At 40.3% G+C, this 17,945-nt stretch overlaps 1 protein-coding gene across 1 annotated transcript in view; it reads left to right on the top strand.

The window, feature by feature from the left end:
* Positions 1-17,945, top strand: part of ATR (ATR serine/threonine kinase) — a 174,492-nt gene that overhangs the window by 36,031 nt on the left and 120,516 nt on the right. The window contains exon 11 of the mRNA XM_030216335.1: positions 13,317-13,507. Coding sequence (XP_030072195.1) covers positions 13,317-13,507 — 191 coding nt within the window. The remainder of the gene's footprint in view (positions 1-13,316; positions 13,508-17,945) is intronic.

The following is a 17,945-nucleotide window of genomic DNA, read 5'->3' as shown; positions in this document are numbered from 1 at the left end:
TAAAACATGGAAAAGAAAATAAGATGATACCTTTTTATTGGACATAACTTAATACATTTCTTGATTAGCTTTTGAAGGTCGCCCTTCTTCCTCAGATCCTTCGAAAGCTAATCAAGAAATGTATTAAGTTATGTCCAATAAAAAAGGTATCATCTTATTTTCTTTTCCATGTTTTATTTTGTTTGATTTCTATTGATAACCTTAAGAGTGGACTAACACGGCTACCACACTCCTTACTGAAGAATGTGAGACATAGCTTAGTCGCCGTAAACAGGTGTACTGCAACTTATGTTGGGCCACTGTGACATCCTTCGGCTTAAAATGTAACAGGCAGTACTCTGCTCTTTGTGGGTAGGGTTTATGTATTATTTGTTGCACTAAATCTAAGATCAGTGTCTAGTAAGTCTGAACCTGGTTGCATGTCCATCATATGTGATAAAAAGTACCCATTTCCCCACAATTTCTCTAGCACTGATCCGGTTTTTGGTTTGTTAAATCTAAACTTTACCTTCATAAAGGAATAGTTTGAGTTTACTCATATTAGAGCTGGAAAAAGAAAACAGGTGACTGCAAACATTTTTAGGAACCAGGGCAAAATTCATATTTTCCTTGTAAATTTCAACCTGCGCTTTTTTGTTTATTTACTAGGTTTTTGTTTTTGTCTAGTTATGGGCAGTTTTATTGAATTTGTGCTGCTTTGTCTAAATTTGGGATTTCATTTTTTTTTCTGTTTTTCATTTTCTTTTTATTTAGCGCATTTTGCATTTTTTGGAGATGTGTTTTGTCTAATATTGTTTATTTGCCCCCTCTAACCTGGAGCTCCATGTGAATGGGCAAGAAGCACTGCCAGTACTCAGTGGCTGTTTCCTGGCACTATTAAACCGGGACTTCCAAAAGAGATCCATTCATAGCTGATTGCAAATAGCTTATGCTTAAATCTTAATAAAATTGAGGTACTATGATTGGGGAGATCACCAGATGAAGGTTTAAAATCTGCTCTCTGAGGTGATGTCAATTTTGAAGAGTTCAAGGATTGTTTTTTACTTCTCTGTTAGGCTTGACAGGTATATTCCCAGTATTTCCAGAAAGCCATTTTTTCTGTTATGGTCAGGTCTATCTAACAGCTCATACCTTAGCAAATTAGATTTATGTACAATAGGATAGACGGCAGTTCTCTCTCTTGCTTTGACTACTTACTGTAATAGTCTTATAGATTTACCTACAGAATAATTTGCAATCTTGAGTTAATGCCGCCAGGGGTTCTTTCGAATAGTTCAGCTAAAAAGGCACTGTCTAGCCTGCATTAGTTGTCCATTCTGTGGAATAACCAATTCTAAAACTGATTATTTGCTTTAAGGCCCTTTATATATTAGGTCCATTATATCTTAAACACATTTTGATGTTCCACTTAGCAGTCAGATGGTAAAGGTCCTCTCAAGTGATCCTCTTTGGCTGTTTTCACTGCTGGTACAGCAATCTTTATATATTTCAAAACTTATATTCCGCTTTATCTATAATCTTCTAGACAGAGTACCAAAACACAAACATAATTAAAAAAAAAATTAACAATAACTAATCCATATACATACACTCAAACTAAACAAAACAAATTGTAAAGTCATCCCTATTATATATTAAAAATATTACTGATTACCCACCACAGAATCCTCCCTTGCTGAACATCAGTCTCCATTATATGCCTTTCGGACCAGATATGTTTTTAGCGATTTCTTGAAACCACCCATCTTCTGTAGCTCTCTAATACACAAAAGGAGCTGGTTCCAAAACTGTGGCCCTGCAATATAAAGAAATGTGTGCTTACATTCTTCCAATCAGAACACCCTGATAAGTGGAAACATCTAAAAGATTTTTATGCATGGATTGTAACAGTCTCTTTGGCTTATACACACATAATTTGGCAGCAAGAACAGTTGAAATTCTATCAGTTATTTATTTGTTGTATGTATTTGTACCCCCTATTTTCCCACCTATTTGCAGGCTCAATGTGGTTTACATAGTACCATCTGAGGCGCTTGCCTAGTCGGTTGCTAACAGATAAAAGGTTATATAGTTATCGTACAAGGTATAAGTGGAGGGTCGGAAGGGTTGAAGATTGCGTGTTGTCCAGTACGATTATAGTCTTTCTATGTTGCTGGGTGAAGAGGTTTACTCTGGGTCATTAGGGTATGCCGTTTTGAAGAGGTTGGTTTTTAGTGATTTCCTGAAGTTCAGGTGGTCGTGGATTGTTTTCACAGCTTTTGGGAGGCCATTCCATAGTTTTGCGCTTTTGTAGCAGAAACTGGATGCGTAAGTTATTTTGTATTTCAGTCCTTTACAAATCAGGCACAAGATCTTAAATCATATTTGATATTCCACGGGTATCCAATGTAGCCACTTGAACACTGGTGTAATGTGCTCATAGCGACTACATCCTCCTAATGCCCTCGCCACTGCGTCTTGGGTAACTTGCAGTGCCCTAAGCTGACATTTCCTAATACCCAAAAACAAACTGTTACAATAATCTACATTTGGAACGACCACATTTTGTACTACTGTACGAAAATTATCTGAACTCAGGAGACCTCTCAATCATCACACCATCTTCAGTTAAAAAACTATATTTCTAATCACTTTCTGTACATGGTGTGTCATTGACAAGGTGGTATCCGTAATCACCCCCCAAATTTTATTGTTTAATCTTGTTCACTCCAAGCAGTATATCTTCTCCTCTTATCCGTTATTGCCCATAGAGATTTGGATGACACAGGGCATGTCTTAATTTACTGAAATTACCAAAATGTGACTTTTTGTATAGGCCTTTAGAGTATAAAATTATTTAGAAGGGTTATTGTAGTTCATGACTGAACTATAGTAGTTGAGTACCACAGTGGGTCCTAGCCCTTTTTTTTCACATTGGGTTCACTTTTATTTTGTGATACGCAATCACCTTTCCTCCTCTTTCACCCTATTCCTTGGCATCAGTACCCTCTTGCCTCCTGCCAGCAAGAGGAATTGGGTGAGCAGTGTTCTTTACCTGATGGCAAAGGCAACCTAGGTCTACTTAAAGTCCCTGGGTAGTCTAAAATCCAGAACAGATATAGGTTAGAAATGAACCTGTTTTATGTACTATATAGTTCGTTTTAATTATATTTTGATTTCATTTATATTTGTGCATAATGTTAAATAATATTTAGAAGTATTATTTATTTAAAATTATTTATATTCTGCCTTATCTACAGTTCTAAGTGGATTATGTATTTATGGAGTTGTAATTTTGTTTTTTAACCATTCTTGGAGATATTAGCATATATAATGAATAATATGTTAATGTTAACCTTTCCCCATCTGGTGCTACTCGGTGTGAATTTTACAGGGCTAGGATGTTCCTTGTTACTGTAGTCCTAAACAGTTAAAACCAGGATACAACAGGAGCAGTGCCAGATGGTGAGAAGGTGTTTAGAGGCTCCTGTACAGGTTAGCAGAACGCCGCTTACACTGTCATGTTTAGTATAATTGTCACCTAATAATTGAGTGGAGGAGTGGCCTAGTGGTTAGGGTGGTGGACTTTGGTCCTGGGGAACTGAGGAACTGAGTTTGATTCCCACTTCAGGCACAGGCAGCTCCTTGTGACTCTGGGCAAGTCACTTAACCCTCCATTGCCCCATGTAAGCCGCATTGAGCCTGCCATGAGTGGGAAAGCGCGGGGTACAAATGTAACAAAAAAAAAAAAATATGACCTATAGTTTTCTTTTGCTTCTTTGAGCTTCCACCTCAGTCAGTGCCATGAGCCTTCATCTGTAACTGCCTGTTGAACTTTGTGTAAATAATTGTCGCCAGAGGATGCGCTCAAGGCATCTAATATAACTGGATTAAAATGGAATTTTCCTCTAGGAATCTGTCCAACTCCCAATCTACAGTTATTAATCATGCAAGTTTTTGAAAAGGCAAAGAATGAATCTCTTTTTTTTGTTGTTGGGGGGGGCGGGGGAGGTCTTTGTGTTATTTCCTAATAACCCATATTGGTCACTGTTAGAGAAAGAATGCTGGACTTGATGGATGGCATATATTATAAAATTTGTATTTATTAGGATTTATTTACTGCCTTTTTGAAGAAATTCACCCAAGGCAGTGTACGGCAAAAACAAGTCAATCATAGGCAATAGACAATTACAGCAGCAAAAATATTCAAATTATGTCATAGTATGCTATTTACAATGTTGACACATATGCAATAAAACATAATAGCACATGATGTAAACGGAGATGGAACATATAGATAGATAAGACAGAGTAACAGCAGTTAGACAGAGAATAAGGAAACTAATTTAAAGAAAGTTGCATGTGAAGTCAGAAAAGTGTATGAAAATAATCTCAGTTAGGGAGGAGTGGGTAAGCAAGCCTTGCTACACTATGTGCAGACTGGTGTTAATCATTGTGTGTTGTATGTGACTAGCAAGTTAGTTGCTTCTTCCATTAAATGTGTGGGAGAAGAGCCAATCTTTCACCTGCTTCCTGAATTAGAGATTGTTTGCAAGGCTTGAGCAAAGCCTTTCTGGGAGTGCATTCCAGACTGTAGAGAAGGTTTGCTGCCAGGTGTCACATCGTGTGATGTCCTTTGGAGAGAGTATAGTTAGGGATACTGCTTAGGAGAATCTTAGTGACCTTGGAGGTGTGTAGAGAGAGATCTTGTATTCTGGCCCATTTCCTTTAAGGACCTTGAAGATCAGACATGAGTTTTAAATTTATCCCTGTATTTTACTGGTAGCCAGTGACATTTTTGCAGAAATAGTGTGATATGATCATAAGAATAGCCATACTGGGTCAGACTGAAGGTCCATCTAGCCCAGTATCCTGCTTCCAACAGTGGTCAGTCCAGGTCAAAAGTACTTGGCACAATCCCTGATAGTAGCAAGATTTCATGCTACTGATCTCGGGGATAAGTAGTGGTTTACTCGATTTCTATCTCAATACAGACTATAGACATTTCCTCCAGGAACTGGTCCAGACCTTTTTTAAAATCCAGATATGCTAACTCTGGCAATGAGTTCCAGAACTTAACTCTTCGTTAAGTGAAAAAATATTTTCTCCTATTTGCTTTCAGTCTTCTATCAGTCTTGCTGCAGCATTCTGAAACAGTTGGAGCTTATGCAAGCCCTTTGTAGTCAGATGTGTAGAGTGCATTACAGTAATCCGTCCAATTTCCTTGCTTCAACTCTCCCCCTTTCTGACCATCATCTTATAACCTACACTCTTGTGCCCGCTCTGCTGAAAGCCTCTGACTTAAATCTCGTGCCCATGCTGACTTCATACACTTCAAGTTCTTGCTGACCTCCTTCCATTCTGCTCTCCAACTTGCCAAGCAGGACTACTACATCCAATTGACTAACTCTATTGGTTCAAACCCTAAACGTCTCTTTGCCACGCTTAACTCTCTCCTCAAAGCGCCTTCTCCTCCAACTCCCCCTTCACTTTCTCCCCAGACTTTGGCTGATTACTTTCAAGATAAGGTTCACAAAATAAAACTTGAATTCGCAACCAGCTCTCCTCCACCCATTCTTCCCTTAGTCCACTCTCCCAACTCTTTTACCCCTGCCTCCTTTTCTTCCTTTTCTGAAATCACTGAAGAAGAAACTTTACTTCTTCTTCAATCCTCTAAACTAACCACCTGCTCCTCTGACCCTATTCCCACTCACCTACTCAACACTATCTCTCCTGCTGTCACCCCTTTCATCTGTCATATCCTCAATCTGTCACTTTCCACTGCGACTGTCCCTGATGCCTTTAAGCATGCCGTAGTCACCCCCCTCCTCAAAAAAACCTTCTCTGGATCCTACCTCTCCTTCCAACTATCGTCCCATCTCCCTCCTTCCTTTCTTATCCAAGTTACTAGACCGTGCTGTCTGCCGTCACTACCTCGACTTTCTTTCTTCTTAACCTATTCTTGATCCGCTCCAATCTGGCTTTTGTCCCCTTCATTCAACTGAAACAGCACTTACTAAAGTCTCCAATGATCTATTCCTGGCTAAATCCAAAGGGCTCTATTCTATCCTCCTCCTTCTCGATCTTTCTGCTGCTTTTGATACTGTTGATCACAGCCTACTCCTTGACACGCTGTCCTCACTTGGATTTTGGAATTCTGCTCTCTCCTAGTTCTCTTCTTATCTCTCACAGCGTACTTTTAGTGTATACTCTGGTGGTTCCTCCTCTTCCTCTATCCTGCTGTCAGTGGATGTACCTCAAGGATCTGTTCTAGGACCTGTCCTTTTCTCCATCTATACCTCCTCCCTTGGTGCTTTGATCTCATCACACGGTTTTCAGTATCACCTTTACGCTGATGACTCCCAGATCTATCTCTCCACACCAGTAATCTCGGCAGAAATCCAATCCAAGGTATCGGCCTGCCTCTCTGACATTGCTGCATGGATGTTACACCGCCACCTGAAGCTCAATATGTCCAAAACTGAACTCCTTATCTTCCCTCCTAAACCAACCTCTCCCATTCCCCCATTCTTTATTTCTGACAACAACACGCTCATTCTTCCTGTCTCGTCTGCTCGCAACCTTGGGGTCATCTTCGACTCCTCCCTCTCCTTCTCTGCCCATATTCAACAGATTGCTAAAACCTGTCGTTTCTTCCTTTATAACATCGCCAGAATTCACCCTTTCCTTTCTGAACACGCTATCAGAACCCTCATCCACACTGTCATCACCTCTCGCTTAGACTACTGCAACTTGCTTCTCACAGGTCTTCCGCTCAGCCATCTCTCTCCTCTTCAATCTGTTCAAAACTGTGCCGCACGACTAATATTTCACCAAAGTCGTTATGCCCATATCAGCCCTCTCCTGAAATCGCTTCACTGGCTTCTAATCCGTTTCCGTATACAATTCAAGCTCCTCTTATTGGCCTATAAGTGCATTCACTCTGCAGCCCCTCACTACCTCTCCACCCTCATCTCTCCCTACACTCCTTTCCTAGAACTCCGTTCACTAGGCAAATCTCTCCTAGTTGCACCCTTCTCCTCCATCGCTAACTCCAGACTCTGCTCCTTCTATCTTGCCGCACCTTATGCCTGGAATAGGCTTCCTGAGCCATTACGTGTAGCTCCATCCCTGGCTGCCTTCAAATCCGGGCTAAAGGCCTACCTGTTTGATGCTGCTTTCGACTCCTGACTTGTCACTTTTATCTTATCCTTGTGTCCTTCTGTCTGTCCTTCCCTTATCCTTATTGATCCTGTCTGTCTCTCCTGATTTAGATTGTAAGCTCTTTTGAGCAGGGACTGTCTTTCTTCATGTTCAATTGTAAAGCGCTGCGTACGACTGGTAGTGCTATAGAAGTGATTTATAGTAGTAGTAGTAGTTATCATGGTGTGAACCACTATGACAAAACTTGCCTTCTCGGTGTATGGAGAGAGGCAGCGCGGTTGTTGTCAATGATAGAAGCAGCTCTTGAAGGTTGCCTGGATTTGGGGAATGAGTATAATTGTTGAATCTAGCTGTATCCCAAGGTTCCTGATTTAAGGTGGCTTGAAGTAGAAATTGAACAGAGTAAGTGACAGTATTGATGCTTGTGATATCCCACAGGTCAGCACCCATGGTGGTGATGAGGTGCTGCTGAACAGTATGGGCTGTTGCCTATCTGTTAGGATCTGAACCAAGCAAGTACTGTTGCCCATTTCTGCCAGTCATGCTAGCATGATATTGTGGTCCACAGTGTCAAAAGCTGATGAGAAATCCAGAAGTATGAACACCAAGACAAATTGCCTGTCTCAGTTTCTGTGAAGATCATCTAGTAGGGATATGAGGACCTTTTCCATTCCATAACTGGATCTGATTCCAGATTGTCATGGATCTACCAGTTTCTTTCTTTGCGTTGATTCCAAACTGTTTGTTCTATGTTTCCCTAGAAATGGGGTTAAGATACTGGCTGGTAACTTTTGATCTTGTCCTGGTCAAGGTTGTTCTTCTTTAGCAAAGGACGCACCCCTGCCCTTTTTAATGCTGTTGGTGGTTGCCCACTAGAAAGAGAGGAGTTCATGATTTGTGAAGCCCCTTCTATGAGTTCCCTGCTTGCCTTTGATGAGCAGGTAGTTGGTCAAAGTCCCCTTAGGATTTTGTCAAGGTCTTCCTCTCTTAGAGTCCCATGCGTTGTGTAAGGGGGGGGGGCAAGCTTGTGCACTCTTGGTTAACTGACGGGAGATGGAGTGAGGCTGCCTGTAAATCATGGTGGAAACTTAATTTTGTTGGTAAAGTATGCAGCAAAATCATTGCAGTTCAGTTTTGACTGGGCAGGCTGGTTCTGTTTTGAGGATTGCAGTAGGCTGTTTACTATGCTGGACAGGTGCTTGGTTGAATTGGCAGCCTGTTCAGTGCATTGAGAGACGTATTGTTTTTTGACTGCTGTTAAGGCTTGGTGGTACTTTGTCATGTGTTTCCTACAGTTTGGCCTATCTTCATCCAAGTGAGATTTATGCAATCTCTTTTGCAATTTCCATCCTTCGTGTTTTGAGTTCAAAGTTCTGGAGAGAACCAAGGTGAGTGTTTGTGAGTGGGATAAAAGATTGTTTTTAGTGGTGCAGTTTTTTCTAGGGCCTTAGCTAAGTGCATATTCTAAATATTGACCTGCTCTGACACCATAGTTGGACTGTCCACATGTGAATGAAAAGACAAGGTCTCTAGGAAATTTTGAGCAGTCAGCTTTTCTTGTTTCTGACCGCCTTCCAAACTCTGGGAGGTGCATTTATTTCAGGTGGTCACTTTAAAGAAAATTTGATTAGAAAGTGGTCTGTCCGTGATGGAGGTACTATTTCAATATGGCCATTCTGATGTGTGGGTTGTCAACCCCCTTGTAGAACATGAGGTCTAGTATGTGACCTTTTTTTGTGGATTGGAGACTTGATCACTTGTGTGAATCCTAGTGCTGTCATCGTGTCCAGGAAGACAACTGTGGTGGTATCTGGTGTTTCAATATGTATAGTAAAGTCTTCCATGGTCACCATTCACCAGCGTAAGGAAGCTCAAGATCACCTCTGTAATCAGATCGAGGAGCCCTTGCACAGATGTGTTATGAGGTGCTTGGTATAGCTTGAGCAGCCAGATTGCTTTCTCCTCTTGTAGCTGGATTAAAATGGATTTTAACTCATTTAGGTGGAGGATGGCAATTCTGCACAATTTGTGCCCTGAATCAGGACTGCTACCCCTCTACCCCATCTCCCTGGTTTTTGTTAATGTTAGATGTTTGAAACCTGTTGAAACCTGTTGAGTATAGTTTAGACAATGATAGACACCTGGTTTAATCTAGCCAGGTTTCAGTTATTCCTAAAATGTCTAGATACTGTTCAGATGACATAGATAACTAAGGGTTTCTTAGCAGCTGATCTGGCATTCACCAGGTCTGTGGTTCCAAAGGGTGGTCTGGGGTTGCTGGGGGTAGCTTGGGTATAACAATGAGATGATAGTTTAAGTACTGTTAGGTAGGTGTTTGACCTCTTGTACTTTGTGTTCTCTTTGGTTGAGGGGATTGTGGTTTTCTTTCCCACATACCACTGGGATCCCGGAGGCCTCTTGCTCTGTTGGGCCAAGGCACATTCTTGGTGTCAGATGCTCATTAGGTAAAGTTTACTAGGCGGCACTACAGGCCTAAAAGACTGTATGGATCAGTAACATTTGGGTGCAGTACAGCAGGGGTTTACCAGTTAGCACTGAAGGACTAAAGACTGTAAGTCAACAGGTCTGAGATAACAACGACCATTTAGAGTTGTAAATTCAGGCCCTAGGAATTCAAAGGCTTGCAGTAATAGAAAATGAAATAATTGTACTTTGCACTCCTATGTGAATTTCTTTTGGAGGTGTGAACTTTAGTTTCAGCAGAGTCATAATCTTTAAGATAATTATGTAGTTAAAAAAATAACATTTTAACTTGAGGATTGTAGTTATTCACTTTGCTTATCCCAGGGCTTGTAAGATTGCTCCGTATTTTGAAAGACTTTTGCCCTAGATATTTGCAGTACTGCCTGGAGCTTTTGGTGTGGCCAGATAAGGAAACTTCTTTTGGAAAGTAGGGAGAGTAGATTAAGGCACATCTGCTGGATTTATTAAGTTATGGATTATTTTGTTATACTTAATTTTTGAAACTTTTGGAGCCCTTTTACTAAACCATGTTAAGCTCCATTCAGTAACTGCTAGTGCACAACCACATTAAAAGGTTTTGAGGGTTTTTTTTTTTTTTGCAGTTACCACACTGTAAATTGCTTGTTCAGTGCTTGTTGTGTTGGGGAGCAATTGTGGACAATGTTCTCACTAAGTTTTGCTGGCCCATCTGCACATGAAAACATTGTGCACAAGTTTTCAGCCTTGACTCAATGTGTGCGGTATAGCCTATGTTCCCAATAAAAGAAAATATTCAACTCTTATGAATCAGGAACTTTAAGGTATCACAGTAATGCAACAACAATCTGGTTCCCACATCAATACATTTAAGGTTACAGTCTGAGGGCTCGTTTTTGCACAGTGAGAATTGTTATTAAAGGAAAAAACTCAAACTATACAGGAGAATCTTACTTGTGTATTACCATATTTGACTTTGGTGAACTGCTTTATAAATGTAATGAGGAAACACTGGCACATTATGCAACTGAATTCAATTTTTGCGGATTTTTCAACAATAGCATATAGAGGTAAAACAACAGGTGAATTGCTTTCTCCTCAATGTTACCAGCTAATGAACACTTCTGAATAGCTTTATGTTCACAATCCATGTGGACGTTGCCAGTCGTATACTCAAACTATGTCAGGACCAGTATGGATTGACCCTCAAACAAAATGAATAATTTCCACAAGGAATATGACTATATGTGCTTGTTTGTTTATATGGGACATAGCAGTAGACCAGTTAGCTTGTGATTGATGGAACATAAATTTCATATGCTAACAGGGAACATTCAAGCTCCGTAAGTGCAACCGTGGTTAGAAAAGAATCATTCTGTAAATGATATAATAAGATGGAGAATTATTGATCAGATTTTAGTAGGGTATTCATCATGAGAGAATTCTAAATTATAAAAAGCAGAATTGGATTTTTCAGCAAAATACAGTTTATCCATTCGGGTTAAGTACTGAGGTAGAATGTATGATGTTAGTTTAGTCCGGGGGGGGGGGGGGGGGGAGGGTATTGTTACTATGATTAGTTATACAAGTCAGGTGACTTTGATCATCTGACATAAAAGACTTAAGAAAAATGCCACCTCCATCTTTGACAAATAAGCTACTTAGAGTGATAAAACCAGCTAGTGTGAGGTTGGTAGACAAACATGTTATGTATATATAAAAAAAATATTTAACTTAGTTCATGTATGTTTCGTTGATAATATGTATTTTGTAGGGGACAGTCCTTGAAACAACCATTGGGCGAAACATGAGTTATGTTGGAAGTGGTCCCCGAGCCCACAGAGCTTAAAACTTGAAATGAGTACTTTAAAAGTTTAAATTTAATTTTAAGCTTAAAAAAACTGATAAATTAAGATGGAAAATTAGTGAAAGTGTTGACCAGTGACAAGGGTGAAGCATAAGTCTCATAAGCTAAGAATAAGACCACTGAGGTCTTTTAAAACTATAAACTTAAATATGTTGATGTAGGAACCAGATTATTATTGCATTACCCCAATAAAAGAAAGCCAGAAAAACAATTTGTGCGCACAGTGCTCCCTTTCTGACCTGTGGGCGTGCGCACATATGCACAGCTTAGAGGGAACTCTGGTCATGGGTGGAGAATGGGTGTGGAAGGTTCTTTGTAGTTAGCACGCTGCAAATACTGTTCGCTTATCTGCACTTTTGCAGTTAGTGTGAGACCACTTACTGCCTCGTAAATAGGAGGGGGCTTAATGCTTCCGCACTAACTCTAAGCAAAGTACCAAGCAGTAGCTGCAAATCTAATGCAGCACTTGTAAGTGCAAATGCTGGGAATGGCCCCCAATAGTTGCTACGCAGTAGTCTTTCAAGTTAAGGTGTGCAGTAACTGCAAATTTTACTGTGGTTTAGTAAAAGGGCCTCTCTGTTTAGCGATCTTAGCTGCAATATTATTTAATATTGTTTGTTTTTACAGCTATTGTTCATTGCCTTGCAGGTTTTTTTTTTTTTGAAAAGGGTAGTTTATAAATATACTGTGAATCAGAATAATAGCACACTCATTTGTTGAACAAGGAGGAAAAACCTCATATTACTGTGGCCAACAACGGCATGTAAAACCGGAATGCAAATTCAGCTAGTCAAAGTGCACACAGTGAAAAAAGTAATCATCGGTAAAACAAAAAACATCCTATGAAATGCAAAAAATCTCATAATTTATAAATCATGATGACAAACAAATTATATCAATAGTAACACCTATTAGGGAAATTTTTCTATATAAAAACAAAGTACGTATATTAACAACCTAATTTCACTTGTACTCCCTGTTAATCAATCAATACTACAAATTCACATTCTTTTAATGATTTAATATAGAAATACAAATATCAACATAAGACATATAACATATACACACCCACAGTGCTCCCAGCATTGCTGGAGATTCTTGCCCAATATCGGTCATACATACATCCTCTAATCACAGCTATAAAGCTTGTAATGAGCTATTACACAGTCAATAACCCGCAGGAGTATAGATGTATCCTTGATAATTATTTGTAAACCATATGGTAGTCATATTATTAACTCCATCATAAAGGTCTGCATCCGCCGGGCTTCAACTGTTCATAACCCTCCTTAAAAAACAAGGAGCATAAAATGTTTTATGCGGGAAAAATATATGAAAGAAAACCCCTTTAAAGATAATCTTCCATGTAAACATGGAAAAAAAGAAAAAAACCCCAGTGTATTCATTCACTCAATATTATGTAATTTGAAGAGGATTGAATGTGTAAGCACATTTCAGCTTATTGTGAGGATTTAATATACTGCCTTTCTTTCAACCAACTAAGGCAATGTGCAAATTAATAATCAAAACAGGAAATGTATAAGAATCATCTTGTGGAGAGGTGATATACTCGTCTCCTGTAGTTTAATGCCACATTTTCTTTCTCCTGATTATCGTATTTTAAATTTTTTTGTGCACCTGTATTTATAGCTTTCTTTCCAGGTCTATCGTAGCATAGCATTAGTATTGCATCATACTTTTATGCTATGAATTTATCTAGTTGGGCACACTGAATGGTCTGTACAGGTCTTTGTCTGCCTTCATCTACTTTGTTACTAAATTTCTATATCCTTTTCTAGAATTTAAAGTACATTTAGCTAAGGAGTTATTTGTCTTCTTTCCGTAGCATACATTGATAATATACCTGAGCTTTGTAGGCATCTGGATTTCAGAAAGGATGAGTCAGATGCAAGGGCTGCCATTGGGGCACTCTTGAATTTAATGGAAGACCCGGATAAGGATGTGAGAACGGCTTTCAGTAACAACATGAAACACCTTTTACAATGCACAGATTCAGAGGGCGGTTTTATTAAAGAGGTATGTGTCATCTGGGAAGGCAATTTCAGAGATTAAAAGGGAGAGTTTTTTTTTTTTTAATAAAATAATTTATTGTATAAACAACAAATCACTCCACTATACTGACGGTTGAAGAAGTTTATCTTATTTGGATAGTATAATAGTTCAAAGCAACGATTAAATCCTCTTTTTCCTGTGAGTGCAGGTATTCCTTTCAGATGAAATATGTAGTTGCAGGACTGGCTATTTGGAGGCAAGGTGCAATCTCTGCAAACAAACTGCCCTGAAAGAGTATGAGGAGCGAGTTGTGAAATACGAGCTGTTCCTCAGCAATCACAAACGACTCGCCTGTTGTTTCTCTTGTAATTATTTTTTTTCTAGCCTGCCATCTTTCATTGGTGCTTATGTTTTCATTTTCAAGCTAGATAGCCTGGATCATATAGGCAACATGACCCATCATTCATATTTATTGTATTTCTTTTTCCAATTTTGTTCCCCCTCCTACTCATCATAAATGATAGGATTCTCTTCTAGAGGCTGCGACTGCTACCTCCCCAGCATGAGAATCAGGAGCAGGTTCATCTATGTGCCACTGCTACTGGGTTTGTGGGGCAACTGGAAGTTCTGATCTCTTGATGTGGAGGAGTAGCCTAATGGGGATGTGATTTGATATACTGCCTTTCTGGGTTACAATCAAATTGGTTTACATATTATATACAAGTACTTATTTTGTGTCTGGGGCAGTGGAGGGTTTAGTGACTTGCCCAGAGTCACAATGAACTGTAGTGGGAATCAAACACAGTTCCCTGACACATAAAGCTTTACATTTATTGATTCCATCATACTTAGCAAACCTTACCTTGCCATACTCACCTATACGAACACTTCGATCGCTTACAGACAATAGATTAGTAATCCCATCACCACAAAAGGCTAGATGGGACTCAACTAGAAACTCAGCTTTCTTCTTTCTAGCCCCCTCTCATTGGAACTGTCTCCCTAAGATCATAAGATTAGAAGTCCTATGTTCGGTTTTGTAAACTTCTGAAAGCATATCTGTTTCAGAACACGTTTGAAAATAATCTGAGTTAAAAGTGGGAAAATATGCAGAATGAATATACAGTAACTTAATATGTTTGCTTATGTAGTCTCTTATGAATTGTTGTCCTTGCTCAATGTTATTATTTTTAGGATGTTCTTTTAGTTTTGCTGTGCTTTTCTATTAATTGATGGATTTCTTATATGTTTTTTTTAATATGAGATTTTATATTATGATGTAAACCGTTCTGTTTTGTGAATGCAATTTGAAACGGTATAGTAAATAAATAAATGATAAACGATACATCTCCACTCCTATATATAAATACCTATATATCATATATAAACCGCCTTGATTGTAACCATCTTCAAGGCAGGGCTCTATGTACGCATCCACAAAGTACTGCAGAGCAGAAAAGCAGGCTTTGGTAGTTGTAGCAACTGACAAATTATTTATCCAGCTTGGCAAATTTAGCCATGGAGGGTGTGGTGGATGTCTGTTCCAGTGATACTGATTGCTGGACAACTGGTATAGAAGAGACGTTTTCTTACAAGTCAGTCTTATTTCAATTAATTTCAAACTGCAGTCAGTGCAAGCTCTCCTTACATTCTTTCTTTACATCTGATTGATGTCCAGCACATGTTGAAAGTAAGTTTTTGTGTGTGTTTTATGCTACTGTGGATTTCTTGAGCTTGGTTATGTATTTGCTGAAGAGGAGTATTTTTTTGGTGGGGAGGGGAGTGTTTAATTGCATTTTATTTTTATTTCATTTTTAAAGTCAGTTTTATATTTAGCTTAGTATATGCTCAAATTAGAGGGAAAGAATGTGCTATTAAAACAGAAACAGAGAAAAAGAAAGGCAGATAAAGACCACATAGGACTAGGTGCTATATATCGCGCTTAAAAATTCAACGCTGAAATGAAATTCACCTAAGAGCAGTCTATACAGTATGCCTTAATTTAGACGTGCTTTATAGAATAAGCCTAAATTTCTGTGTGGTATATAGAATACACTGAGCGGCCATGATAGCGTCTAACTTTAGGTGCAGCCATTTACGCCAAGTAAATCTTGGTGTAAATACCAGCGCATAAGTTAGGCGGAGAATAGGCGATTATCTATTTTCACATACTCCTCGCCCTGTTGGTCGTGGGGGCGGTGTTGGACTACTTCTCTCTCCCTCCTCCAGATTTCAACCCCTTCTTCCACCTCAATCTCACTGTTTTTCTTCCTTTGAAGTCCACTCTATCCGCCTTTTCTCTCCTCTGCCTCTTCGAATAGCGGTCATTTATCGTCCCCCTGATAAGTCCCTTTCATCCTTTCTCAGTGACTTTGACGCCTGGCTTGCCTTCTTCCATGATCCTTCCTCCCCCTCTCTCATCCTTGGTGACTTTAATATTCCTGCTAATGATCCTTCCAACTCTTATATTTCCAAGTTACTCGCTTTAACGTCCTCCTTTAATCTCCAACTATGCTCCACCTCCCCCACTCATCAAAATGGTCACTGTCTTGATCTCATCTTCTCCTCCAACTGTTCACCCTCTAGTTTCCTTGCCTCTGATCTTCCCTTCTCTGATCACCATCTTATAACTTTCACACTTAAATCTCCTCCCGCCCAGTCCCGTCCTATCTTATCTAATTTATCCAGGAATCTTCACGATATTGACCCTTCATCTCTATCCTCCCATGTTTCAAACCTCCTCTCTACTGTGGCACCATCCACGTCTGTCAACGAGGCTGTTTCTTCTTACAACAATACTCTATCCTCTGCCTTAGACACTCTTGCACCTTTGATGACCTGCCCTATAAGGCGTACAAAACCCCAACCTTGGCTGACTTCTAATATCCGCTACCTACGTTCCTGTACCCGCTCCGCCGAATGCCTCTGGCGGAAATCTCGGGCCCTTGCTGATTTCTTACACTTAAGGTCATGCTGACCTCCTTCCAATCTGCTCTTTTACGTGCCAAACAGGATTATTATATCCAACTGACCAACTCTCTTGGCTCTAACCCTCGACTTCTCTTCACCACATTGAACTCTCTCCTCAAGGTGCCCCCTCCCCCAACTCCCCCTTCATTATCTCCTCAGACCCTTGCTGAACTCTTTCACAACAAGGTTCAAAAGGTAAACCTTGCTTTCTCTACCTCACCACCTCTCCCTCCACTAGTCCGTTCTCCTCTCTCTCCTTCCCCTCATTCCCTTTCCTCCTTTCCTGAAGTTACTATTGAGGAAACTACACTTCTCCTTTCTTCCTCAAAATGTACCACCTGTTCCTCTGATCCCATTCCCACCCACCTTCTTAATGCCATCTCTCCTGCTCTTATTCCTTTTATCTGTCACATTCTCAACCTCTCACTTTCCACTGCGACTGTCCCTGCTGCCTTTAAGCATGCTGTGGTCACACCTCTCTTTAAGAAGCCATCACTCGACCCTACTTGTCCCTCTAATTACCGACCCATCTCCCTCCTTCCTTTTCTCTCCAAATTACTTGAGCGTGCTGTTCACCGTCGCTGCCTTGATTTTCTCTCCTCACATGCTATTCTTGACCCACTACAATCTGGTGTTCGCCCTCTCCACTCAACTGAAACTGCGCTTACTAAAGTCTCCAATGACCTATTACTGGCTAAATCCAGAGGTCAATATTCCATCCTCATTCTTCTTGATCTTTCCGCTGCTTTTGACACTGTCGATCACAGCATACTTTTCGATACCCTGTCCTCACTTGGATTCCAGGGCTCTGTCCTTTCCTGGTTCTCTTCCTACCTCTCCCTCTGCACCTTTAGTGTTCACTCTGGTGGATCCTCTTCTACTTCTATCCCTCTGCCCGTCGGCGTACCTCAGGGTTCTGTTCTTGGTCCCCTCCTCTTTTCTATCTACACTTCTTCCCTTGGTTCATTAATCTCATCCCATGGCTTTTCCTACCATCTCTATGCTGATGACTCCCAAATCTACCTTTCTACCCCTGATATCTCACCTTGCATCCAAACCAAAGTTTCAGCGTGCTTGTCTGACATTGCTGTCTGGATGTCTCAACGCCATCTGAAATTAAATATGACCCAAACCGAGCTTCTCATTTCCCCCCCCAAACCCACCTCCCCGCTCCCCCCGTTTTCTATTTCTGTTGATGGCTCTCTCATTCTCCCTGTCTCCTCAGCTCGAAACCTTGGGGTCATCTTTGACTCTTCTCTCTCCTTCTCTGCTCATATCCAGCAGATTGCCAAGACCTGTCGTTTCTTTCTTTACAACACCCGTAAAATCCGCCCCTTTCTTTCCGAGCACTCTACCAAAGCCCTCATCCACACCCTTGTCACCTCTCGTTTAGACTACTGCAATCTGCTTCTTGCTGGCCTCCCACTTAGTCACCTCTCCCCTCTCCAGTCTGTTCAAAACTCTGCTGCCCGTCTCGTCTTCTGCCAGGGTC

Source organism: Microcaecilia unicolor, chromosome 10, assembly GCF_901765095.1.
Source record: "Microcaecilia unicolor chromosome 10, aMicUni1.1, whole genome shotgun sequence".
Lineage (NCBI taxonomy): Eukaryota > Metazoa > Chordata > Amphibia > Gymnophiona > Siphonopidae > Microcaecilia > Microcaecilia unicolor.
The sequence above is the reverse complement of the archived record's forward strand: the minus strand, read 5'-3'. Positions and strand labels throughout refer to the sequence as shown.